Source organism: Stenella coeruleoalba (genome assembly GCF_951394435.1).
Source record: "Stenella coeruleoalba genome assembly, chromosome: X".
NCBI classification, from domain to species: domain Eukaryota; kingdom Metazoa; phylum Chordata; class Mammalia; order Artiodactyla; family Delphinidae; genus Stenella; species Stenella coeruleoalba.
The window spans coordinates 119,473,203-119,500,379 of record NC_137152.1 but is presented as its reverse complement, the minus strand read 5'-3'; the positions used below and the strand labels follow the sequence as shown (position 1 = coordinate 119,500,379).

At 52.4% G+C, this 27,177-nt stretch overlaps 1 protein-coding gene across 1 annotated transcript; it reads left to right on the top strand.

Moving 5' to 3' along the window:
* The first annotated feature begins 3,057 nt into the window (after window positions 1–3,057).
* IDS (iduronate 2-sulfatase) lies at window positions 3,058–26,248 on the top strand. The gene is made up of 9 exons (XM_079911264.1): window positions 3,058–3,290; window positions 3,684–3,820; window positions 4,415–4,592; window positions 7,242–7,330; window positions 8,969–9,169; window positions 10,676–10,846; window positions 16,114–16,240; window positions 18,214–18,387; window positions 21,314–26,248. The coding sequence occupies exons 1-9, from the start codon at window positions 3,206–3,208 to the stop codon at window positions 21,784–21,786; spliced, it is 1,635 nt and encodes a 544-aa protein (XP_079767390.1). The 5' UTR covers window positions 3,058–3,205; the 3' UTR covers window positions 21,787–26,248.
* Window positions 26,249–27,177: the final 929 nt, after the last annotated feature.

Below are 27,177 nucleotides of genomic sequence, written 5' to 3'. Positions count from 1 at the left end.
GTGGCATGTGGGATCTTCCCGGACCAGGGATCAAACCCGTGTCCCCTGCATTGGCAGGCAGATTCTTAACCACTGTGCCACTAGGGAGGTCCCCCCTCAGTCTTTTCTTTGATGACGGCCATAGCAAGTTTGAGCACAGAGAGGCCATCTTTTCTGTCCAGAATTGTGTGGCCTTCACACACCCTGGCGGAGCTGGTGGATTGGTGTTAATCGGCAGGGTTTCTGCTCTCATGGACTCTTATGGCATCAATTCTTTCATAACCATAAGAAGACTCCCTAGGAAGGGATCTGACCTTGCAGTCAATGGTCTATTCACTTTGTGAATGAACAAAGTTGTATTCACCTCGTATTGCTTCATGATAAGTTACCACAAATTTAGTAGCTTAAAACAACACACATTTGTTAGTTCACAGTTTCTGTGGGTCAGGAGTCCAGGCCCAGCTTAGCTGGATCCTCTGCTCAGGGTCTCACAAGGCTGCATTCCCTTGTGGAGTTCAGAGTCCTCTATCAGGCTCTTGTGGTTGTTGGCCAAATCCATTTCCTTGTGGTTCTAGGACTGAGTTCTCTTGGCTTCTCAATGACTGTTGGCTGGAGGCCACGCTCAGGTCCTAAAAACCGCCCACAGTTCCCTGCCATGTGGCTCTCTCTAGGGGCAGTTACAATATGGCTTTTCCAAGACCAGCAGGAAATCTCACTGTGCTAGCAAGATGGACCCTTATACACATCATAATGTAGTCACAGGTGTGACATCCTGTCTCGCCTTTGCCAGATCCTATTGGCTAGAAGCACAGGCTCCACTCACACCCAATGGGAGGGGATTATACACGGGCATGACTCACTGATGCTCACCTTAGGGGTGTGTACACCATGTCTGTCAATGGATGCTAGCTGTGCACCTTTATTCAAATTTAAACTCCAGAAAGATGCAGCTGAGACTGCGTGCTCAAATGCTCATAGGCCTCATGTCTGGTCTCTCATATCTGTCATTAGAGGCCCGGCTGTTGTCTAGACGGGCTCTCCAGCTGCTCCTTCTTGGTGTACCCCAACACCTCGGCAACAGGTCAGGGGCTGCATAGATCAGTGTTGGACTGGGTGAATTTGTCTTCACATCTGATTGCTTCCTCTGGAGAAACTCTCTTTTTGACAAATCAGAAGTCCACCTCTGTGATGGTGACCAGGTCGTGCTGCTGTCCCTCCTCCCCACAGGTGGTACATGCCTGGGGGGCTGCAGGCAAGGACCCATCTGCCTCCTGATTCCTCATGCATCCTTCCCACCTCCCGCCCCAGGGCCTGGACGGGATGGTGCTCCGGAAATGTTTGCCGACTTGAACGGAGTCCACGAGAGAACTACAGACATTTTTAGAGGTGGGAACTGTGTGTGGCTTTTGCCTCATTCCCTTCCTTGGTCAACCCTGGGGTTTACTGAATGATTTTGTGTTAATGGCTTTTTGATAATGACAAGTATGATATCATTTGCTCCTTAGTTCACAAGCTCGCAGGAGACACCCGTTGCTATGAGAAAGTATCACAGATGCCAAGGAAAGAGGAAATAAGGATGAGAGTAATTTTCTAAATAGACACTGGAGTCCTTGTTGAGGTTGGGCTCAGAGTTTCCTGAAACATTAGGGGCCATACTTTTGGGAGGGAAAAGGCAGCCACCAATACAAGGGAAGTGTCCGGATGAGGAGGGACAGCTGAGGTGCCTCCTGAAGCCTGGCAGCTTGGGCACTTGGCCGGGGCTGGCCCACCCCGAGGGACTCGTCCTATGCTCTGGTCTGGGGAGTGCAGGTGGAGGCTGGCCCTTCCCAGGGAAGGGGGCGTTGCCAGCCAGGCTGCGGTGTGAACAGCCAACCTGCTGGGACCCCAGGATACAGCAAATGAGGTGCAGCGGCAATGGCAGCAGGCCTCCTGCGATGACTGCGCTCTGGCTGCCAACCGAGGACGTCCCCTCTCACGGAAACCCACCCTGCACCTCCACTTCCTGGCTGTGTGCCAGGTCAAGTGGCTTGGCCTCTTTGAGTTTTAATTTCTGGATCTGTAAAATGGGAATGATAGTAGCATCTAGCTCACAGTGTTGGTGTGAGGAGAAAATTAGCATGTTGCCTGGGTATAGGAAACCCTCAATAACTATACTAATACTTATGTGTTCCTGTATGCAAAAAAAGATCTCCAATCTGCCTGGCATTGTGTTAGGTTATTTCACTAGGAGGTGGAAGTGAGTCAGAGACAGAGAGAGAGGATTGTGATGTCCTGCCTAACCCTCAGCCCCAGGCACCCAGTGAATGATTCTTGCCACCGGAAGAGTTATGACCCTCACTCCTCCCATCTCCTACCTGCTCCCCATCTCCTGTTTCCCCACCAGCCACACCAGCCCCTGTGCCATCAGCTAACACTGTCAAGCATGTTCTCCACAATGCCTGCTCCCTCACCTCCTTCAAGTTTTTGTTCACATATCACTTTACTAGTGAGGCTTTGCCTGGCCACCCCATGGAAAATAACATGAAACTCCCCATGTGCCACCCACGCCCCCATATTTTTTTTTCCAGACCGCGCATGCCCACTGCTATTCAATGTTTATTTGGTCATTTATTGTCCACAAGCTCCACAAGGGAAGGAACTTAGAACTCCCAGCCGCCAGGACTTCCAAGCTGCCAACAGTGCGCGGTATACATATCTGATGTACTTAGTAAGTATTTGTTGAGCAAGGGGGTCCCTTTAGATGGAGGAAGGCGAGTTCTCAAAGGGCCTCATGGAAGGAGAATGGCATTTGGGCTGGTCTGCAAGGAAAAGTATGACTTTTATAGAGAGAAGAGGGAAGGGAAGGGCCTCCAGGTGAAACGCATAGCACGAGCAAAGGCGAAGTGGCGGCAAACTGCTGGTTGAGGACAGTGGTTGCAACGCAAATCTTTGGAGACACCTGGGAAGACTCCCCAAGTACCTGCCCAACGCGGGAGGTGCGCCCCGAGCAGTGAATCGGCCCGGTGGGCGGGGCAGGCGCTGCGCGGAAGCCTCGGCTCCGCCCCCTGTGGCCCGGATCTCGCGCAGGCGCAGTCGCGCTCGGGCCGGGGCGCCGGCCTATGCGGCCGGCTGCGGCCGCGTCGGGCAGGGTTCCCGGGTTTACGACGCGCGACAGGCGGCGGGGGCGGCCCTACCCTCCTGCCAAAACCTGTCATCGTCGCCCCGGAGCGGCTGCGGCGGGGCAAAAATGCTGCCGCCAGGCGGGGGCTTGCTCTGGCTTTGCCTGGTCCTGGGCTCCGTCGGATCCGCGGCGCTGGGCAGCTCGGCCACAGGTGCCTCCGGCGCCCTCGCCCACATTGCGGGGCTCCCTCCTTACTTCCCTGCCTACCTCCATCCTTAACTCCCTCGCTCCCTCCCTCCTACCATTCCTTCTTCCATCAATCCTTCCTCCCTTCCCTCCCTCCCACCCACCCACCATCCTTCCCTCCCTCCCTCTTTTTTCTCTCCCTCCCTCATCCAGGCTTGAGGCCATGGCCAAAGCCTAACCCTGCCACCCCGGACTGGGGCTTCTTCTGTGCACCCACTTCCACCCTCCCTGGCGTAGCTGGCTGGGTTGTCAAGGTGCTGGGACCAGCCTTGGACCTCTGGGTACCCTAGCACCTACCCCGGGTGGGGGTTGGGTGTCAGTGCAGGTGATCTCACTGAAGCCCCTCCTTCCTGTGCAGATGCTCTGAATGTCCTTTTAATCATCGTGGATGACCTACGCCCCTCCCTGGGTTGTTACGGGGACAAGCTCATAAGGTCCCCAAACATGGACCAGCTGGCCTCCCGCAGCCTCCTCTTCCAGAATGCCTTTGCCCAGGTATGTCTGGGCACCTCTGGGTGTGGGTGTGTGCCTCGTGCACTGAGGGCTGGGGCATGGTACTCATTGTGCCAGGCATCTCTTTAGTAGAGGGGAGCACAGTTTGGAAAATGGCGGCTGAGCAAACCTGGTTGTCCACTGGCAAGGAAGCTTGTGCCTTTCAGGGGTGCTTCTCCTTGGGTGGAGGGTGTGCCCTGGTATACTGTGTTCAGGCTGGTCCTGCCCACCTTTCTTCCCCCAACTGGAGGTTGCCTGGTGCTGAGAAGGAGGGGATGCTGCCACAGCGGCCCTCCTTCCTGTGCCCCTTCATGGGGCCGCTTCCTAGACCTTTGCCTGCTCCGGGCACCCGTGAGACGCCATCATGCAGAACGACACAGTCATCTGCTGGATGGAGGGGCTGGGGCCTTCCTCTCTCGGGGAAGACTTCTTGCTGGCGACTGGGTGAGGCCCAAATCCTGCTGGCTGGCTTTGAGATCTGCATGACTCAGCCGCCAAGCTGTTAGCCGAGGACCTGGGAGGTTGCCTGGTTACCTTTTAGCTCCCAGACTTTGTTTTCCTCTGAGGACGTGTCCCTCTGCTTCTGCTCCCTACCAGCAAGCCGTGTGCGCCCCGAGCCGCGTGTCCTTGCTCACCGGGAGGAGACCAGACACTACCCGCCTGTATGACTTCAACTCCTACTGGAGGGCACACTCTGGAAACTTCTCCACCATCCCCCAGTACTTCAAGGAGAATGGCTACGTGACCATGTCGGTTGGAAAAGTCTTTCATCCTGGTACTGCTTGCCCCTCCGAGTCTGGGCTCTTTCCATTTTCGTGTCTGAGGACGGGGGTCCCCTCCTGGGGCTGGGGCTCGGTGGACACCTGGTTAGTCGCTGCCACCTTCGTGCAGGCTATCACTTCTCAGCTTGGCTTTGTGTTCTCACCAAAAGTGAAAAAGGGTAGCAGGGCTTTTTCTTCCTTTTGGAAACTAGTCACGGTGCTGTTTGGTTCCTTTGGCTGCGTGGGGGGAAGGAAGGGCACTGGCTGTGGGGGAGGGGAGTGTTGGCTGGGCGTCCAGCTCTGCGCCTGACCCCCTGTAACCTGGGGTCCCTGGCAGTGAAGTGAGACCAGGGCAGCTCTGCTGACTTGCCCAGTGAAGAGGCTGTAATCTGGCAGGGGGTGCCTGCCCGCTGTCTGTGAATTAGGTCAGAAAGAGGAGGGTAAGCTGGTACCCAGGGGCTCTAGGGTGCCAGGGGCCACCCAGTCCTGACCTTCAACACTGCCAGCTAAACTGCCAGAATGAGAATGCTGAAGCAGAGAGTTTAAAACTTTTTTGTTTTTAACTTGAAGTAAGGCATTATTATTTGACAGAAAGTTGTGGGAGAAAAAGGGAGGTATAAACTAAAGAATATAAATTGGGAATTCCCTGGCAGTCCAGTGGTTAGGACTCAGCGCTTTCACGGCTGAGGGCCCGGGTTAAATCCCTGGTCGGGAACTAAGACCCCGCAAGCTGCGCAGCGCGGCAGAAAAGAGAGAAAAAAAAAAAGAACATAAATTGCTTGTATTTGCACCACTAAGGAGAGCTGTATTGTGATGACGTCCCCTGGTTCTGGGCGTATTATTTTTCTGATTTGAGATTTTCCTGGATATACAACTTTACATTGTGGAAGGCAGCTGTGCTCGCCACTGTACCAGCAGTGCCGCACAGCTATATTGTGAGTGTTCTAGACATAAACATTTTCCCGCGTGGTGACTTCGTGCCGCCACCTTTAGTGGCAGCACAGTGGTCTAACAGAGACGTGTACTGTAGTTTAGTCCCACTTGTTTTCAGGTCTCCTCTGTGCCGCATTCCGCCGGGATGAGCACCTCTGGAGGCAGAGTGAACCGCTGATGGGCAGTGGCACCGGGAATGCCGGCCCCTGGGTTCTGGTCCCAGTTCTGCCACTTCTTAGGTGTGCATTGGACCTGGGGCAAATCATTCAACCTCTTTGAGCCTCCGATTCCTCCTGTGGGAAGCTGGAGTGGCAGCTGCCTTGATTCCCTTCCCAGGGGAGGATCCCAGGGCAGCATGTGTGGGGGGGGGGGGGGTGCCTTGAGAGCCCGAGCTCTGTCCCAAGAAACGCTTATCACGAGGGGCCGCAAAGTTGGGCCCAGTTTGGAAGGAGATCTGTCAGGCTGTGCGGCCGAAAGGTCGCCAGCAAGTGCAAGTAGAACTTTCTGCAGTTGGTGCTCACACCTTGACACTCTGGCCTGAGCACAGCTTGAGAGAGAGATGAAAGGAGCAAACACAGCAGAGGGGAGATCGTGCCTCAGGAAGGGAGGCCTGACGGGGCCCGAGGGGTGGCGCCTGGCCTCCTTACCCCTGATAATTAGATTGTGGGGTTGTCTTAGCCCGAGAGCAAACACTTGGCCTGCAGCCCTCCTGGAGACACATTTTTCAAGCGGGTCTTTGTTCTCAAGACCCTGTTGTGTCGGGGAGGGGCCTGCTTGAGGCTGACGGCAGCCACCATTGATTGCGTGCCAGGCGCCTGCTGGGTGCTGTGCCAGCTGCCCCCGTAATCCTCTCCCCAGCAGCAGGCAAGGTGGGTTCTTCATCGGCGTCATTTCCCGAGGAGGAAATGGAGGCTCGCAGAGCGTGCCCGAGACTGCACGGGCACGTGGGGCAGCGCGGGGGTTTGGACCAGGTCTGTCAGCCCACTCTGCGCTTCCACTGTGCCTGCGGGGTTGAGAAGCCCTCCGCCCGCTGCCCCTTTGCCTCCAGTCCTGCCTGGTCAGGTGCTCGTCATTGGAGTCCCCGTGTGTCCCCGTGCTGGCGACGCCCTTCTCCCGTGGCGCTGCCCACGCTACCCTCTCAGCTCCTCCCGGCTCATCTGCACAGGCGGTTCCTCCTTCCAGAGCCCTCGCCGCCAGCCCTCCCCGGACCTACGTCCCCTCTGTGCCCGGGGCTCCCTCACTCACACAGCACTTCTCCTCTGCAGACGGCTGGCAGTCCTTCCTCGGTGTCTCACGTTGTTATTTTGTCTTCCCAGGTAGACTGTAAACGGGTGGGTTTCTGCGTCATGAGAGAGCACTGAACCTGGCGTCCTAAGGCAGTGTCGGGGTTCGAACCCCGGCCCCCTTGTCTCGTGTCTGGTTGGCATCCGGCAAAGCACCCCGCTTCGCGGAGCCTCCCCTTGCCCAGCCAGCCATGGCTGTGCCCCTGCCTCTGCCGCCTCCTTTGTCGGGTGGGGCTCAGTACTCAGATAGAAGCCCAGAGGGTCGGCTTTCGTGGGGACTTCTCATCATCTGGCCTAGGCTCCTGATTTTATAGATGAGGAAACTGAGGCCAAAAGAAGGGGATGGCCCTTTCCCAGTTGTGTACAAAGTGTACATTTTGGTGGGGGAGGGCATTGAAGGACTCGCCATGCTTTATTTAATGACTTTCCTCCTTCTTCCCCCTCAAGGAGTGTCTTCCAATCATAGTGACGACTCTCCCTATAGCTGGTCTGTTCCACCTTATCATCCGTCCTCTGAAAAGTACGAAAACACCAAGGTAAGGCCGTGCGAGGGGTGCTGGTCTGAAGAGGGGCCTCTTCTTCCCTGTCTAGCAAATTCAGGTTAACTGTTGTGTGTGCAGCACGTGCGTCCTTTCCAGCTGGTTACGTGCTGGGCTTTGTGGGTTTGGTTTGTGATCATGACCTGGCAGGGATGAGCGCTGGGATCTTGAGCATTAGGTCCAGTGGAGAGGTGGCTGCATTTTCGAAGCCGGCAGGGATGCCTTGCTCTAGAAGCTTATGCTGTAGTGTGCAAGGCTCACTTAATGGCTCCTTCGTGCTCACTCTGGATAAGGCTCTGTGCAGAGGGTTCGTTATAGGAGATGCCGAGACATGGAAGGACGAAGAGAGACCTGTGCTCTAAGCGCCTCAGCCCAGATTGGGAGAAAGGCTTTCCGTCTATCTGTCTGTCTGTCTGTCTTGGGCCTAATGGATATGTTCAGGTGTTGAGACCTTTGATAGGGGCTTTAAAATTTTAAAGCATTACGGAAAAAAGGAATCTATAAGGAAACTTAATCTCGGTTCAGAAGAGCCCCCGATGTATAAATGCAACTAAAACTTACATTTAAGAAGTTCAGGGAAACAGCTGGAGTGTTGAGAAATGACATGTTTCTCAGAGGATTTTACAGCCATCGTGTGGAGAAGGGTGTGGATTTGGGGAGGTTGGTGGGGTGCAGAAAAGTGTTCTAAATTCATGACAACTTTCATTTCAGAATACAGTGAAAGCCAGCGGGCTCTGGCCCTTGGCTTGTGGCTTGAGTATTAAGAGAATGAGATCGGAAGACCCCATCTCCATGCTTCTGTTCCCTGAAGTCATCTTGCTACTTTTAGTAGTCTCACAAATGCCAGGTCCCTGTGCCCATGTCCCACGTCATTCTCAAGACGGTGGGTCTGACTGCACCAAATCCCTGGCGGTGCTGCAGACCATGTGAACGTGAGCAGGGGGGCAGATGGCGGCTGCCCTGCCCAGGGCGGTGTGGACAGGGCAGAGCTGTGAAAGGTTGCTCCTCGGTGAGATGCCCCTGGGTATTTGTGAGGTAGAAGTCGTGGTCAAAACTGAAACTGGCCGACGTGGCCACTTTAAGAAACGAAGCGGTAGGTTCCATCCTGTGCATGGTGGAGTTGAGGATCTGGAAATTCCATGAACTGTCACTTTATCTAGTTAACTGTCACCCTGTCACTTATAAGCTTTAGTCTGTCGTTGAAATTGAAAACAGATTTTTTTCCTTTCCCTAATGACTAATGATGTGAAGTATCTTTACATGTGCTTATTGGCCATTTGTATATCTTCTTTGGGGAAATATCTATTCAAGTCCTTGGTCTACGTTTTTTTATTGTTGAATTAGAGACAGATTTTTTTTTTGATCGTGAGTTTACTTTGGTTTCCTTTAATTAATTATGACCTAGAGACAGAGAATGAACAACGAGAAGCGAACTAAGTTCTGCTGGATTTCTGGCCTCTGCCTGGAAAAGAAGAAACGCTTCTCTGTTTTACTTCTACTTCTATGTGCCCGTGTAGTCTGGATGACTAATACTTAATGTGCTCGAAATATAAACGTTAAATCCATTGTGGGGAACTTTCATGACTTCTATTTCTTGCACTTAAAAAGCTGACTTTGTATGTTTTGTTTTGGAAGACCTGCAGGGGACCAGACGGAGAACTCCATGCCAACCTGCTGTGCCCTGTGGATGTGGCAGATGTGCCCGAGGGCACCCTGCCTGACAAGCAGAGCACCGAGCAAGCCGTGCGGTTGTTGGGAAAGATGAAAACGTCTGGCAGTCCTTTCTTCCTGGCTGTGGGCTATCATAAGCCGCACATCCCCTTCAGATACCCCAAGGTGAAGAGCTGGCTGACGGCTGCTCCAGCACAGCTGTGACAGCTGTGTCATAGTGAAGGTGGCCACGTCCTGCCATCCCTTGTCACCAGGGACGCCTGATGGCACTAGTATACTCAGTGGTATGAAGATGGGTTTCAGAGGTCAAGGCTAAGAAGTAGACTTAGGACACGTAAGAATCTTGTTAGAAACGCTTGGCTTCTACTTCCTCCACTGGAGGGTTTTTCGCTAGAAGTCAGTGAGTAATGTTGGGTTGGCTAGTGAGTCATCACGGAGAAGGGATGCCGAGCTGGCCACCGAAGCCTGCAGTAAGTGGCGGTCCTTGGTACAGAATTCCAGGAGATGTGAAGCCCTCTTCAGTAAGTGCCTTTCCCCCTGAGCCCTGAAACGCGGGGCACCATGTGCCTCGTTGGAGGCTCGAATCCTGCACTTGCGTGTGTATCAGTTAGAGTGTGTAGTCTCTTCTTTTTCAGAATATTTTTCAGTTTTTTCCTATCATGTTTTCCCCGGGCCTGAGCAGCCCACCCTTTTGCCTTTGCAAAGCATGCCCGTCACTTGCGATGGGCGTGGAGACCAGAGACGTGCTCTTTGATGCTGTGAGTGTCGCGCTTTGATTGGCCCAGGGGATCTCACCTTCCTAGCAGGAGCTGTCAGCCCCGCTTGATGGAGTGAGACCAACTTCTGTCTCTCGTGCAGAAGGAGTTAACCTACCAGGCCTGACTGTGATCCGTTGAAAGGCCTGCTCCTGAGGTTGACCCTTGGCCTGGCCTCTGGGAACCTGGATCTCGGGAGTGTTCCCACCATTCCCAGAACTGCCAAGTGGCTCCCTAGGCCTGAGCTGTTCACGGAAACCCCTCCTTTCCTGCTTCGAGTCTGGGATTTTGATGTGTGCAGGCAGAGGGTGCCTGCGTGACCAGCCCCAGTAAAAATCCTGGGTGCTGAGGCTTTCACGAGCCTCTGCTTCCCTGGCAGCAGCGTTGTACACGTGCTGTCACACAGCTTGTTGCTGGTGGAATTGCGCGCATCCTGTGTGATTTCACCGGGGGAAGACTCTGGCAGCCTGTGCCTGGTTTCCCCCAGATACCCCCTGTGACAATCCCCTTTGCTGACTGTGGCTGGTATCCTTTCTCTGCAGTAATTGCAGCCGTGAGTAGGGCTGTGTGCGGACTCCTTTGTGCTCTCCCAGTGAATTTCTGAGCGTGAGACTGGTTTGGGGAACTGGCCACACCTCTGCACACCTTTTCTAGTTGGAGGGGAGGTGGCAACGGGAAGAGGAGGGCATCGGTCTCTATGAGGGAAGAGAGCTGTCGCTGCTCGGTTTGTAGGAAACCAGCCAACTCGTTTCATTACCACTGGCATCTCGTGAGAGTGCCTTTCAAGTGGGGGAGGTACTTGTGTGAACGCATCACAGGCTTAGAGGAGAGGCAGCGTAAACACCAGTAGGGGCCCAGCCTTGTGCCTTTGCCGGAAGAGTGACGGCCCGGTGGCTTTGTGTGCTTTCCCCCCAAGGAATTTCAGAAGCTGTATCCCTTGGAGAACATCACCCTAGCTCCTGATCCCCAGGTCCCTGCCGGCCTCCCTCCTGTGGCCTACAACCCCTGGATGGATATCAGGCAGCGGGAGGATGTCCAAGCCTTAAACCTCAGCGTGCCCTACGGCCCGATTCCCGCCGACTTTCAGGTATCAAGGACGGATTTGGGGGAAGTATTGGGCACTTATGGCATGATGTCACGAGTGATGGTGCTTTTCTCTGTGGACATGCTCTGTCCCTTGTGTCTTGCTGAGAACTTTCTCTGTGTGAGGCGGCCTGTGGAGCACCGGGGTTGGGGCGAACGTGCTGGGTGGATACAGAGTCTCCCCTTCAGCGTCTCCGCTTCCAAAGAAGGGGGCGTCTGGAGATCTGGGGACTTGCGGGCTGTGGGCCCGGCATGGGGAGAGGCCCTGGGTGACCCTCACTAACTGATAGGAGATGCTGTTGAATCCAGGTGACAGTCTGTCAGGTGTAGGGTGGTTGGCGACTCCGGTGCCACCCAGAACTCAGTTTGCTGGTCCTGGCGGGTCCCCTGTGGGAAAGCCGACACGGGCATCCATTACTCTCAGGAGGTGGCTTGGTGAGCGGGGCCTTGGCACAGAGGGGGCTGGGGCACCAACACGGCCAGCCCTGTCCAGCTGCAGTGTCTGGGGTCCATTTGCTGCGATGTGGGGGTGACTCGTCAACCCCACTCTCCCTGGCACGCAGAGCGCACGCTGAGCAACACTCTTTCTGGAATATTCCACACGCAGCCCTGCCTTTCTGTTAGCACGTGAACGCTCCAGCAGCCCGTCTACAGGGGAAGGAAGAGGGCAGCGTTTTCACAGTGCTTCCTGGGCCGCCTGCGTCAGAACCCCCACGAGGGCTCGTTAGAAGCACGGCATCCTGGTCCCACTCAGAGTCAGGGAGTTGGAGGCTGGGAGTGGGGCCCGAGAACCTGCATTTCCAAAAACACACACCTGGTGACTCTAATGCAGGCAGAAGTTTGAGAACCGCTGCTGTAGGCTACGTGTCGAGACAAAACAAAACCAGACAGACTGCCCAGGTGTCTCTTGCTCTCTGGCCCCTGTGTTCGGCCGGCAAGGGTTTGAGCGAGGAGGGCCGCGCCACCCTGCGTCTCGGGTGGCAGTGGTGAGAGTTTGAGAAGCAGCGGGCCCGTCGGTCTGTTGGGTTCCTACTTGCCCCCACAGGGGTTCTGAGAGCGGGGTTTGCTGGAGTTGCAGCCCCGAGGCTGCGCCTGGACATCACGTTAGCGGCAGTCATTCCCGATGACCCTTTACATTTTGGACTGCACACCGGGAAGGGTGCTCAGCGTTTTGTGTGTGCTCTTTGGTCCCCGTGGGACCCTAGCGGGGGGCCTGCTGTCTCTGTTGTCCAGGTAAGGACACTAGAGACTTGCCCAGATCACGCGGTTACTGCGGAGGAGCGCCCCCTGGGAGGTGCGATGCCAGAGCCCCCACGTTTGTTTCGCTGGCTCTGACCAGTCTAGGTTCGAATTCCAGTTACCCCACACCGGCTGCATGGCTGCTGACGAGGCATCCTATCTCCCTGAGCCTCGGTGTCCTTATCTGCAAAGTCGACACAAGATGGGGGAAGGTTTTCCGTGATGACAGCTGCTCTGAAGGTTTTCAGCGGGGACCACAGTGAATGTGGGGGCGGGGTCTAGGGCAGTGTCGGCTGCACGGCGAGGGTGCCTTCCCAATTGTCTCAGCCCCTCCTCTCACCACGCCCGCTGGTGGTGTAGCTGCCCAGTTGGACACACAGATTCACAGTGACCCAGAGGACCTCCCTGGTGTACTCGTGTGCTGATCCCCGCCCCACATTCACCTCGCACTTGGCCCTGCTCATCATCTGCCTGTAGCTCTGGGTCCTGCGCCCCCTTCAGCCGTCAGCCCTCTAACTCAGTGCCGCGTGCGTGAGCCTGGGGCCACGCGGGGATCACTGGTGTGTGGCCCCCTCTCCCCTGTGTCCAGCTCCCCTCTGGGCTTTGCTCCCTCCCTGGATAGCTGAGGCCCCGTGGCCGGTCACTTACTCTTCCCGCCAGCTCCTGAGCACGCGTGTCCCTCTATCCTCGTCCTGACTGCAATACCCTGACCACAGGACAGTCCGGCCACCCTGTCTGCTCTCAAGCCCGCGTCCTGAGGCAGGGACATGCTCGCATGCCCAGTCCTCTGCTCGGCTCCCTCTTGCCCTCTGCAGCTGCTCTGAACCCTCACCACTCCCCTCCAGCCCCTCCCGTCCCTCTGCCCCCACATCCTCCCACCCCCGCCACCCCGCCCTTCTGCCCCATCTCTCAGCAGATGACTGTACTTCCTGTTTCAGAGGCAGAGGCTGGTTACCAGTCTGAGGAAGGGGAAGGCACAGGCTGAACGTGGGTACACATCCTGGCTGTGCCCCTTGCCAGCTGTGTGTCTCTAGGCAAGTTAATCAACCTCTCGGAGCCTCGGAGTCCTCCTGTGTAAGATGGAAGTGGTAATGCTCAGCTTCCGGGGTGGCTCGGAGGATCAGATGGCACCCAGCAGGTACTTGGTAAACGGGAGCTGGAAATAACCTCCCTCATTGTAGCCAGAACTGTGCGTGCCTGTGTGCTGAGCTTGCGGCCTTCTCCCTGGTCTCAGGAGAAGAGCAGCAGGGACTCGGCCCCTCCCTACCCCGTTGCCCCTCCTTGCTGTCTCCTCCCAACTTCCGTGCAACCGTCCATCCCATCTTCAGAAGTACCGCCTCCCTGGGCCCTGCCTGTTTCTTCCCCTTCCTGCCCCTTCGCCCGCCCTCCACGGGAGAATGAGTGCGACGTGCTCTGTTCTGCTGCGTCTGTGGCCTCACTGCCCTTTCATTCTTCGTCCACCTCTGTGCGGCCTCCTGCCTCCGCATCCCACTAAGCGTTCTCTCATCTGGGTCAGCCCTGATCTCACTGGCAATAAAATCCAGCCTCGGGGGTCCTGACCTTCCCTGAATCCCTGCTGCCCTCTCACTGTTGAGAGAGCTACGCCTTCTGGAAATGTCTGCTCCTGGGCTTCCTCGCCAAGCCTCCCGGGCCCCCTCCACTGCAGGCCCCAGGGCAGGCGCCTCGTTCTGCGTCAGCTGCTTAGGAGGTGCCGCCCTCCGGGCTCAAGCCCAGGGCCGCCCCCCGTGTTGTTTGTGCTCTTCGCCCCCACCCTGCCCGCCGGGCCTGCTGTGGATGAGCCCCGGGACAGCCTCTCCAGCCCCACGCTCCTGATTCCAGACGCGTCTGTCTGTCCACTGGTTGGTAGAGGCCCCGTGCGGCTGCACCGCCGTTCCTGCTCTTCCTTTTCTCCTCCTCCTGCGCCCCCGCCCTCTCCGTGCCATTGAATCGTGCTGCCAGCCTAGCGAGAAACCTGGCGTCCCCTTTGGGGTCCTCAGCTCCTTTCCCTCCCCCGCTCCTACCCCATCTCCCTAAATTCCTCTTCGGCACCACTTCGTGGACCACCGCAGTGGTCTGGTCTTGGTTTGTCGCTTCAACGAGCGACCGTGGAGGTTGCCCCGTGCGCGCAGCGCTGATCTGTTGCTGGTTCCCCTCGAGCCCCTGGCGTCTGCTTCGGGCTCTCGGTGGGGGACCCTCATTCGCCTGCAGCCCAGATTGTGTCACTTCCTCTCCTCGGGTGACCTCGGTGCCTTTGCTGGCCTCCAACCCGAGACCTCCACTCCGTGGATGGACCCTCTGGGTCCGTATCATCTGGCCGTGACCTGCCTTTCCAGTGTCCTGTCCTGCTCCCCGGCGCTCCCATGTGACTCTCCAGCCACACTGGTCAGCTTGCTGGCCCAAAACGTGCCCTGGCCTGCGGTGACTCCACACTGTTCCCCGCTCTGCAGCCCCTGCTTAGGGCATCCGACCCCGCTTGTCTGACTGCCAGCTCCTTTCCTCAAATGCTAACTCCTCTGTGAAGCCTCCCCCGATTTCCCCAGGCCGACTCGAGGGCTCATCCTCCAGGGTCGTCCCTGGGCCCCACCAGTAATGCACCTTTTCTTGTCTCCATTCCTGTCCTCACTGGACGGGTGGCTCAGTGAGGTTGACGACCACATCTGTTGCTTCTCCTGTCTCCAGGGGCCCGCGTAGGAAGGAAGGCGTACCCTTGACTAGTACACAGCCATCCTGACAGGTGTCTTTGGTCCCCAGGAGGACTGAAGTTCCCCAAGTTACAGACTGGAGACTTTTATCTACCAGAAGCTAGAAGTAGCCAGGGTTCAGCATAATCCTTCTAGAAGGTTAGATGGATATCCATTGTCTTCACCACCTGGGGAGAGGGGGCGAGTCTCATGACTGTTCTCACCGCGGGTCCGGCTGACAGGACCAGCTGGGACACACGGAAGCTGGGGCTGGTCTGATGGCTCAGCGGTTCCCTCGCTTCTCCCCTGTGGCAGGGGTAGAGGACTCATCTTTTTCTCTAAGATTTGTGGACAAGGCGGCGGAAGAGTCAGCCCAGCAGAGGCTGCGGCTCTTTCACGGAGCCTATCTGCTCCGGAAGCCGCTCTGGGGTGGGGGGTCCGTGGGGGGTGGGCTGCTCTCCCTCCTCCGCCACCGTTGTCCTGCCTGTGGGCAGTTTGTTGGGCCGGAAGCGCACGTGCCAGCCACAGGCTGTGAGGGAAGCGGCTGCCATCCACTGGGTTACGAAGAGCTCAGGGGAGAGGCCCACTCACGGCCGTTGTTAGAGTTGAGTTGCGTCCCTCAGGAAGATCCGTGGAGGTCCTGAGCCCCAGGGCCTCAGAATGTGGCCTTGTTTGGAAACAGGGTCATTGCAGGTATGACTGGTCAGGATGAGGCCATGCTGCCGTGGGCTGGCCCCTGACCCAGTATGGCTGGGGTCCTTGTGAGAAGCGCCAAGGATTGTGGCCACCGCCAGAAGCTAGAACGTTCCTCCCCTGGAGCCTTCAGAGAGGCTCTGCCGACACCTTGAGTTCAGACTGCTGGCTTCCAGAACTGGGAGGCGATCTGTTTCTGTTGTTTGAAGCCGCCAAGTCTGTCATACTTTGTGAGAGCGGCCCAGGAAATGAATACAGCTATATGGTACCTTTGGTGTGACCCTCAGCAGACTTTGGAAGGCTGAGGGGTCAGTTTCTGTGTACATGGGTGTCTCCTGGGACCCACAAGAGTATGTGAAGGAGACAGAAAGGAATAGTAAGTGGTACATCCACGTGCTGTGATCTGTGCCCTAAAGTGAAAACTGATTTGCTTAGCAAAGAATCCTCCTTGTGGACATGCGGGTTTTGCTGTAGCTGTATGGGGTGGGGGGGGGGGGTGAGATGGCAGGGAATGGAGTGTTCCGTTTTGGCTAAGAAGGTCATCAAGGGCACCCGAGGGCTGGGGCCCGGGAGGGGTGCTCAGGCGAGCACTGTGGCTGGGTATGCCGTGCACTTTAACTTGCAGTCACTCTCACTATTCTTCTTCTTTAAATTGCAGCGGAAAATCCGCCAGAGCTACTTTGCCTGTGTTTCGTATTTGGATACGCAGGTTGGCCACCTTTTGAGTGCCCTGGACGATCTTCAGCTGGCGAGCAGCACGATCGTGGCGCTCACCTCGGATCACGGTAAGCCTTTTGAAATGCCCAGGTGAGTCGCTCAAAGCATTGGACCTTTTCTGTGGAAACTTTCCTAGGCTACCTGAAATAGGTGTGTATTCTCTTTTGTGAACCAGCAGTGCCCTGAGTCTGGAGTCTTGGGCGCCCTTATGGCCACCTTGTTAGTCCTGGGACTTCTCTCCACGGAGGCGGGCCCTCTTTTGGGTCAAAGAAGCATCTTGGGGGCTTGGGTGGTGGAGCTGGGTGGGTGGGGGGACCTTGTAGTAACTGTTGTTTCTTGGTGAGCTCAGCAGGAGCCGTCCATTTGTGTGGGGAGCCCCTTTGACCCATTTCTAACCTAGAGGGTTGGAGGAGTTTTAGTTTCTCTTACGAAGATCCAGAACAATCCTGGCAGAGCCCAACAAGGCCCTCAGACCCGACTTACCCCTTCCACCCCAGCCCCGCTGCCCGCTCTGCCAGGAGCCTGGGGTTCACAACTCTGTGTCTCTTCTAAGGCAGTTTCTCACTTTTTCCAAAAGTGGAAACATCTTAAAAAAATTCTTTTTAATTTTGGCCAGGGTGTGTTTGAGGCCAGTGAGCCCTGGTTATCCTCCCTCACCCCCAAATTGTTTTGAAGCCAGTCTCAGGTGGTTTAGTTTTCTGAACAGTATTTCTAATAAATTTAGCTCTTTTTTTTTTTTTTTGCGGTACGTGGGCCTCTCACTGTCGTGGCCTCTCCCGTCGCGGAGCACAGGCTCCGGACGCGCAGGCTCAGAGGCCATGGCTCACGGGCCCAGCCGCTCCGCGGCATGTGGGATCCTCCCGGACTGGGGCATGAACCTGCGTCCCCTGCATCGGCAGGCGGACTCTCAACCACTGCGCCACCAGGGAAGCCCAAATTTGGCTCTTTTGAAGTTTAACCACACTGCCGTCATCCTACCTAGAAACAGGAAAACAGTTCTCTAATATCGTCAAATGTGAAGTGGGACAGTGTTAGATCATAGCATGTGCTCACTGTAGCGAGAAAGAAGTATGCAGAGCACATCACGTAGGGCCAGAGCACCCTGCCCTTCATCCCACCTGCCCAGAGCTAAGTGGTGCTGACGGATCGGGGGTCCGTCCACCTGCCTTCAGTCGTGCATGTACGTGGGGCTGTATGTCACGAGTGTGTATGTGCGCAACGTATCGTCGTGGGATGTGGCAGGATTGACTGTGCTTGTGTCCTGTTTCGTTGCCTGGCTTGTTTCTTCCACTTAATGTCATAGACAGTTCTCCGTGTCATTTCTCACAGGCCTACCTCGCACCTTGTAAAGACCCGTATTGTGAAGTGTGGAGGTGTAATTTTTCACCGTTTGCCTAATGATCTGCCATCCCCTTCCGGGCCGTCTTCTCAGCACCCAGTTTTCTCCCCCGGTGCTTCCACAGTCCACTGCACCCCCGTGAAGGCAGGGTCACTCGAAGCTCGCTTTGGTTCGGAGGCAGCTGTAGCTGATTACAAATGGCCCTTCTCAAAAGGCCCTCCTGGGACTGCCTACATCCGAACCACAGAAGCCTTCTTGAACCCATGCACAGCAGCTTTTTGTAGTTTGGGTTACTTTTTAATACGAAATACTCAACATACAGTCTCTTTTATATTTTTCATATCAAAAAGGGCACTCAAACGTGAAGTGATTGGAAAGTTCCATCTCGGGGTATTCAAACTATCTTTTGCTTTAAATGAGGGTTGGGGGTGGTTTTTAATCAAGGTTAAGGGTCTGGAATCAGAAGTTATGTTTTCTTGGTCTGTGGTATGTCTTAAAAATTGAAAAAGATACTATTTTTAGAAGTTGAGCGATTGTGCCACAGTCTCACAGCGCCCGTTTCGGTGGTACACGCCCTCTAGGCGATCAGGTTTTGCTTCCTCTGGCTTTAACAACAGGGAATGAAATGGCGTCTAACTGAAATGAGCAAGCCACGAGGTGATTATTCATTTTCTGTCATTCTGTGTGCTTTTTATGAACCAGGGTGGGCTCTAGGCGAACACGGAGAATGGGCCAAATACAGCAATTTTGACGTCACTACTCGCGTGCCCCTGCTGTTCTATGTTCCGGGAAGGACGGCTCCGCTTCCGGCGGCAGGCGACAAGCTTTTCCCATACCTCGACCCTTTTGATTCCATCTCAGAATCAGTGGAGCCAGGTATGAAAATTCAGGAGTAATGCTGCTTGACTTGGCCTTCCTGTGCGCGGAAGGGGAGTGGCAGGCCCAGAGCTAACGAGTATGGCCCCTGTCCACAGGGGCTTGGAGAGGGGGAGGGACAGAGGAGCAGCTGGCACCCCCAGGATGGGGAGGGCTGTCGTAGAGGTGACGGCAGTGTGCTCTGAGCTCAGAGGAGGGGGTAGCAGACTCCACTGGGGCAGGGGCTGCCTGCTTACCGGTGAGCAGAACTCCGTCACCTGCTCACTCCTTGCCGGGCCTCAGCTCGGCAGCGTCTCCATCTGCTGAAGCACCGGCTCTGTCAAATCAGTGCTTCTGCTTTTGCCGTCCCCAGGAGTGAAGGGCAAGTTTACTTTGACCTCCCTGTCCCAGTCCTCCCAAGCTGGTCCTCTCCAGGTAGCGTCAGGCCCCTGGCTATCCTGGTCTTTGTCTTCCAAAAAGCTCCAGTTTGAGAAAGCACTTCTGGAAACATCACTTGGACAAGATGGCCATCCCTGCCATGGGGGTCGACCTGTGTGGGTTCTCTGTGAGTTGCCTCCTGACTCGATCTGCTCAGCGCAGAGATGAGTCGTGTACTTCAGGTGGCATTTGCCCTTCTTGGAGCGCTTTTGCTGTGAACTCTACTAAACCAGGTTGCCCCCTTTCGGGACTTCTGCATTTAATCCATCGTGTTAACGTTTAAATCCTGTACTTTCTATTGATTCTTATTTAAATTTTTCCTGGTTCTGGCCCATCATTCTGGCCTTTCTGGATCTTCCCGAGTTTGTTTTCTACGGCCCAATTTTATTTTCCACACATTTAATTTCTATGTGCTGCATGCACTGTCTTCTTTCATGTCATTGATAAAAATGTTAAACGGTTTCAGGGCATGATTATAGCCCTTTATTTGCTGGGAGAAATCTTCTGACAGGTTGAGAATCCTTTCTGAAACTTCAGTTGGGAGGTGCTCAGGTTGTAAATTGATGTAACTGCACTGTCATCCTGCTTATTTCCAAATTTTACCTCTAGCCTGTATGTCTTCCCTGATCTTTGGACTTGGATTTCCAACAGCCTGTCCCAGTTGGCCAGTCTAACGTGCCCAAAGCTGAACATTTGACCTTTGACCTTAAGCCTTTCTTTTGACGCTCTTCCCCATCTCAGGAAGTGGCAGTGGTTGCCCAGGCCACAAAACCATGGGGCCATCGGCCCCCGTCTTTCTGTCATGGTCTGTATGCGGTTCATGGTGTGTCAGCAATTGCGCCTGTCGCTCTCCATTCAGAATATGTCCACACCACTCCCCCCACTGGCCGTCACCACCGTGGACCACACTGCCACCGTCTCTTGCTAAACTCTCCTTGCGTGTGCCCTTGATCCCTGGAGTTTTTCCTCAGTGATCCTGACTTTAACAGCCACAGCGAGCCTGATAAAACCCAAGCCAGGTGGTGTCACAGCCCTGCTCTGGGGCCTCCTACACTCCTGTGTCAAGTCTGAGTAAAAAGTCCTTACAGTGGCCGACAAGACCTGTCGTCCTCTGGGACCCCGCATCTCCCTGACCTCGTGTCTTTCAAGCGTCCGGGGCGGCCGTCTTGTACACTTCATGGCGGCCTGTGCCATTATTAGTGATGCCAAGCTTGACGGCCTGGTTAAGGCGGTTGTGTCAGCCAGGTCTTGCCCTTGTAAAGGTATCTTTTAAAAAAGCTTTCTTCACCTTTTTTCTTTTTATTTTACTTACAAACCAAATGCGTCAGAAATAAAATTGAGCCGTATAGAGCAAGCGCTTAATGATCCAGAAAGGCTAGAATGATGGTCCAGGGTCACAATAAATTTTAACAGGAGTCAATGTAAAGACTTTAAAGATAAGTCACCCATAATGAGGTACCATTTCACACCCATTAGAACGGCTGCTATCAAAACAAACAGCAAACAACAGTACTGGCGAGGGTGTGGAGAAACTGGAGCCCTCGCACGTTGCCGGTGGGAATGTAAAATGGCACAGTCGCTGTGGAAAAGAGTCTGGTGGTTCCTCAAAAGGTTAAACATAGAATGGTCGTGTGGCTCGGCGGTTCCACTCCTAGGTATATAGCTCACAGAATTGAAAACAGGCATTCAAAGAAAAACGTGCAGAAGAATGTTCATAGCGTTAATTAATAGCCAAAAGGTGGGAGCAACCTGAGTGTCTATTGACAGATGAATGAATAAGCAAAACGTGGCGTGTCCATACAATGGGATATCATTCAGCCTTAAAGGGAAGGAAACTCTGACATGGGTGGACTCTCTGAAGACATGCTGCTAAGTGAAAGAAGCCAGGCACAAAAGGACACATACTCTAGATGTGTCCACATACACATGCCTAGAGTAGCCAACACATAGAGACAGAAAGTAGCAGGTGGGTGCCAGGAGCTGGGGGTGGCGACGGGGAGTTGTGCAAGGTGAAGCGAGTTCTGTGATGGATGGTGGGGCTGTACTTAATGCCACCGACCCAGACACTACGAAATGGTTAAGGTGGTAAACTTTATGTCGTGTGTATTTTACAATAATAAAAGGGCGATGGATCAAGTGCAGACTTCCAGAAAGGAGTGATCCGCGGGGTGATGCTACTGTGAGGCTCGGAATAGCCTGTCCTCAACAGACTTCTCCCCAACAGTCTGGGCCTCCACCGATGACCCTTGCCTGAATCACTTAAACACTGGTGGGTCCTAAATTCAAATCGTGTTTAAAAGCGCCAGCAGGCTGAGGGCATCTTCATTCTGCCCTGCTATCGGGTGAGGTGCCGAGTTGGCTTTGTTCCTAAAACTCTCGGGCTAAGAACAAATGCTGTAAGAGAACAGAAGTTGGCGTGTAGGGCCTGGGCGCGCGCTCTGCTCGTGCTGCCTGGCTGCAGCAGGCTTCTGCGCTGTAACCCCCTCCGCCGGGCTGCTTCCTCTTTCAGGCCGGCAAGCCGGGGACCTCGTGGAACTGCTCTCTCTCTTCCCCACGCTCGCGGGACTTGCAGGGCTGCCCGTCCCTCCTCGCTGCCCCATCCCCTCGTTTCACGTGGAGCTGTGCCGAGAAGGCCGGAACCTTTTGAAGCATTTTCAGGTCCGTGACTCGGAAGAAGATCTGTACATCCGTGGTAATCCCCGTGAGTTGGTGGCCTATAGCCAGTACCCCCGGCCTGCGGACTCTCCTCAGTGGAATTCTGACAAGCCGAGTTTGAAAGATATAAAGGTCATGGGCTATTCCATACGCACAGTAGACTATAGGTATACTGTGTGGGTTGGCTTCAATCCCCGGGAATTTCTGGCTAACTTTTCAGACGTCCATGCAGGGGAACTGTATTTTGTAGCTTCTGACCCTTGGCAGGATCACAATATGTATAATGACTCCCAAGGTGGAGCCCTTCCCCGATCGTTGACGCCTTGAGTTTTGCCAACCGCAGAGGGCATATATAACGCTCTCCTGTCCAGCTGGTGAGAGAAGGAATTACACTGGTTATTTCGTGATTACCTGTAATATTGGAAGCAACCCCAGGGGTAGGCAGTCAAAACAGGCGTCAACAATTTGGCCTCAGAATACGTAACAGCCGAAACTTTTGATTTGTCTTTATAGTTGGTAATTGGACTGGGCTGAACCTCTTCTTTCCTTTTTTTTGGAACACTCATAGCTTATTTGTTGAATGAATAAGTACAGAGTGAGCAAACTAAAATTGTCGTAAGTTTAGCTATCAAGACCATAATAACTGAACATAACACTGTACTCAAGAAATACTTTAAGTATTTGTGAAATTTAGTGCATTTCAAAAAGTAACCACATGTCAAATTAGGTGTGACACAAAGTTCCTAGTTCTTTTGTTTATAATTTAATAATATATCTTATTTAGCCCAATATATTCAAAATATTATATCAACATGTAATCTAGGTTTCTTTTTAAAATGTAAAATAATAATGCTAGATGCCAGTGCCTTAAAGTCTAGCTTCAGTTTTTCTAAGATCACAAATTTTCAAATCTCAAAATAAAATATGCATGAAGTGATTAATATGGAATTTCTACATCAAATAATAAATAATGCTCACTAAACTAGAGGCATGAGATGTATGAGAAATTCAGTTAAAATTTTTCAGAGACTTTCTGGCCCAAATAATAATTTGTTAGCAAGTAATATGACCTTTGAACCCAAAGGCATCTATTTAAAAGGTATCTTTATTCACAGTGGAAAATAGTTACAGGCATAACTGTATCCATGAATTGAGTCATTCAAAACCATTAATGTTCTCCTTCTCTAGAGATGGTTGGTTGCAAACATCCGTTTATCCAGGAGAAGGAAATAGTCTACTTTTTAAGTGCTGATTAAAGACAACATTAATTTTGTTAAATTCTAAATTATTTTGAGAACTGTGAAAACTTTTCATTAATATAATATTAGGTGATTTCTAATCCCCCAGAATGTGGTTCTATATTCCCTAAATATGAAAGTAACCAGAAAGGCAGGTGGTAGTAATAGCCTAGTAGTAATAGCTTAGCCTACGTCATCTTAAAAATGATGGAGTATTCACAGGTCATATTCACAACACGTTGAAGTTGATTAATTATCAGTAGTCACCAGAAGAGTCAAGCACTCTCTTAATAAACATCTAATGTAGTCCTGTATCAAAGTAACCTTTAGTAATTCTTTGTTTACAAGTGCTGCTTTGGTATTTAAATATTTGTGAAACAAAGTACGGCAAATTAAGTTACTGCACTGTGTTAAATTGTAAACAAAAAGGCAAGATATTATAAGATTACCTCAAATCAGTAAAATTTCAAATACAGATTTTTTTTTACTAATTAGCCTACAGTGGAGGCATATATGGTAACACAACAATCTTCTAAGCGATTAAGTGACAGTGTTCTGGCAACAGTTTCTGCTTGAGGAGTGGAGGGCCCTATTCCTCTCTCCTGATCCCGAAGCTCGAGTCTCTCCTGGGAGGCCTCAGCTTTGTAGATGGTTTCCTTCAGCCTTTTCTTTCTCCTTCTTCATCCTGTCTTCTTTGTCACTCACATCACTTCCACTGAGAATCTTACAATCCGGTCAAATTCCTCATGATGTATTTTCAGCGTACGTAGCTTCATCTCCTGCACGGTTACAACGAGAAGTTTTCACCCAGGCTTTTATTTTGCATTCATGGTTGACTATTATATGTACACTTCATCATTTTTTTCCTCTTTATTTTCTTGAAGCACAGTTTTAGTATCAAAAATCTCCAAATTCGGGCTTCCCTGGTGGCGCAGTGCTTGAGAGTCCACCTGCCGATGCAGGGGACACGGGTTCGTGCCCCGGTCCGGGAAGATCCCACATGCCGCGGAGCGGCTGGGCCCGTGAGCCATGGCCGCTGAGCCTGCGCGTCCGGAGCCCGTGCTCCGCAACGGGAGAGGCCACAGCAGTGAGAGGCCCGCGTACCACAAAAAAAAAAAAAAAAAAATCTCCAAATTCTACTCTTGCTGAAGGCGTAATTTGAACCGTGCCAAAGAGAGCAAAGTGACATGCATTCTGGCCATCACTCACCCACGTGACCAAAGCCACAGCTGGGGCTGGGTCTGCTTTGGGGTGTTTCGCGTGTAGATCTGGCTCTGCTGGAAGTGCTTCTGTGTCCTCTTTTCTCCGCGAGGGCGTAGCCTCAGAATGCTCCTTAGGTTTTCGCTTTTCTTGGCCTCCCTTTATGAATCTCTCCTTTTAGAAGCGCGGCTGCATTTCACATTCAGGGGCGTGCTCTTCTAAATCATCTCACGGGCGACGGTCGCTTTTTGTGTTTTTGACACTGAACCCAATTTAGAGCCGCTTGTGCACGTCTGCAGCGTTCATTGGGATGAGCGGCTGCTCTCTGGTTTTCACACTTCAAAGCCAACCACATTCCTTATCTTGAATCGGCTTTGAGAAACCATGTCTTCGTTGCATCACGTAACTTTTCTCTGATCCTGCTGAGCTGGACACGTTTTATTAATGGTTCTCAAGTCACTCTTTGTAGACTTGAGCCAGGGGTTCTTTTATGCAGTTTAGTTGAAACCCGGACAGGTAATCTCAGAAATTTTGAGTGGCCCTAAACCAGTGGCTCAGAAACACGAGGGTCCTGCCTGCAGAGCTTCCGCTTCAGGGTGTCTGGGCTGAGGCCTGAGAGTCTGCACTTGGACACATGACACTGCTCCTCCAGAGAGTGCCCTTGAGAACCACTGCCCTAGGTATGTGCTGGCCACTAGCCACTAGGCACATGTGACTATTTAAATTTCAATTAATTCAAATGAAATAAACATTTCAAAAGCACAATCTCTGTCACACTTGCGATATTTCATGTGCTCAAGAGCCAGTGTGCGTCGTGGCTACCGTATCGGACAGCACCGATCTACAGCCTTTCCGTTGTGCCAGAAAGTGGACGAACGGAGCTGCCCTAGATTAACTCTGGGCCGATCCACCCGGCTGTTGGCGGGTTCCTCCTATGGGCTGATTCTCTACTCTGTTTGCCCACAGAGACTTGTCCGGTAGTGAACCACATACGTCTGGTTTAAGCTTAGCGCAGGGAGTTCCCTCTGGCAATCGGTCTCTTCCCCTCCACTCCCACCACCATCATCCTAGCCCTTTGCACCTCCTTCCCACGTAGTTTACCTCCCCCTCCTCTTTCCTCCCCTGCTCCCAAAGAATCCATGTGTCTTCCTGAAATCCTTCTTTGGTCCTGCCCTTTAAGAACACCGTTAGTGCCTACTACTGGGTCTACACAGACCTCCGCTGAGCAGTCAGAGTCTTCCCTGACTCCACAAAGCCCCTTTCCTCGGCTGACCAGTTTGCACACTGGTCCCTGACTGTCCCTTGCCGATCCCTGCCTCCCTGCCCACCCTTAGGTTGTCCCGTCCTCCCTTCACCACCCACCCATCCATCCATCCATCCATCCATCCATCCATCCATCCATCCATCCATCCATGATCACTCTCCACCGCCCGCTCCCATGCCCCCACTTCCAAGAGGCTGAGGGGTTTGAACTCTCTAGATTGCATCATGGGATGAAATAAACATCGCTGAGGAATCTTGTGGGCACCTTACTTTAAAAGTATTTTTTTCTGATTGTAAAATTAACATGTTAATTTTAGAAAAATCGGAAAATACGAATGTAGTAAAAGGTAAGAAGATGCATCAGTATTTTACACCAAGAGAGTCACTTAATATCTTGTCTTTTTTGGGATGTAAATTTTTTACACTGTTACGGTCATACCGTGTGCTGTATCGTGCAATTTTATATTCCTATTCTTTCACTGTTACATGTGGTTATTACAGGTTTTTGCAAAGATACTTTATACTGGTGGTAGTATATTTTATTGTGTAATTTCATCATTATTTACTTAACCTTTCAGTTATTGGGAATTTAGTCAATTTCCAAATTTGCAGTATTGTAAACAATGTTGTGATGAGCAACTTTGTGAATAAAATGATTTTGTGTACTTCACATTACTCCCGTAGGACGGGCTCTCGGTGCCAAATTGCCAAAAGCATCTCGACTTCAGTCCTTGCCCCACTCTCCTGCTCCCTTAAGGTAGTAAAACTGAAAATAAAGCGAACAAGCATACAGAGTATACAAACCTTGAAAACAAACAAAACCCCTAACCCTCACGGTAACAGGTGAAAGTGGCATCCTGTATGAGCTTTGAATTCTTTGCTTATTAATGACCTCGATCCCCGTTCTCTCTGTACGATTGTTGGGCATTTGTATTTCTAGTTGTGTGAATTTGCCTTTAAATTTTAGGTTTCACTTTTATAAGTAATCAAACAAATTGCTCTTTTCCTACGTGATTTTTCCCGTCTTTTCCTGTTCAACATGGAGAGCCTTGCCGATCTAGAGATTTAATAAATATTCATATTCCTTAGCTTTTCTTGTGGTTGGTTTTTATACTTAATTTACCCTGTCTCTCCACCCCATTATCAGAATAGTATATGCTCATCTTGTAAAATTTGGAAGACGCAGGAAGCGGTGAGGATGAACAGAAGCGCGCATCCAGAGCGTGGCCGCTGCTGCCGTGGGGACATGGCTTTCTGCTCTTTCTCCTGCCCACGTCCACGTGCACAGATACGAACACGTTCACCTTGACATAGCTCACATCTACCACGTAGAATCCCTTGTCCAGCTGTTTTGGTCTAAAGTAACGTTAGCCTGCTTTTTCATGCTGTTGACAGTTCTTGGTTTGCAGTTGTCATGACTGCACCACCATTCCTACATTAATCTTTTTTTTTGACTGAAATTCTCAAATTTTTGTATGCATTTTAAAAAAACGGTGGTAAGATACACATAACATCAAATTTACCATCTCACACGTTATTAAGTGTACAGTTCTGTGGCGTTAAGCACAGTCACATCACAGTGTTATGCCGCTGTTGCCAGCATCCATCCTCAGAACTCTTCCTCTTGCAAAACCAAAACTCTGTCCCCGTCCAACAGTCACTCCCCATTCTTCCTCTCTCCCAGCCCCTGGTAGCTGCCATTCTACTTTCTGTCTCTCTGAATTTGACTACAAACCTCATATAAGTGAAATCACACACTTATTTGCATTTTGTGTCTGGCTTCTTTCACTTAGAATATCCACTACGTTCACCCATGTCGTAGCAGGTGTCTGAATGTCCTTCCTTTCAAGGCTGAATAATGTTCCATGGTGTGGATGGACTGCATTGTTTATTCATTCATCCCCGATGGGCACTTGGGGAGTTTCTGCGCTTAGGCTATCGCGAATAATGCTGCTCTGAACATGGGTGTACAAATACCTGTTCGAGTGTCTGCTTTTAATTCTTCTGGGCAGATACC

Excerpts from the sequence above, each read along its gene's own strand:
- IDS (XM_079911264.1), top strand. The coding sequence starts at position 3,206 with ATGCTGCCGCCAGGCGGGGGCTTGCTCTGGCTTTGCCTGGTCCTGGGC. Across the intron at positions 10,847-16,113 it reads CGATTCCCGCCGACTTTCAG|CGGAAAATCCGCCAGAGCTA; the intron begins GTATCAAGGACG and ends TTTAAATTGCAG. Across the intron at positions 16,241-18,213 it reads GGCGCTCACCTCGGATCACG|GGTGGGCTCTAGGCGAACAC; the intron begins GTAAGCCTTTTG and ends TTTATGAACCAG.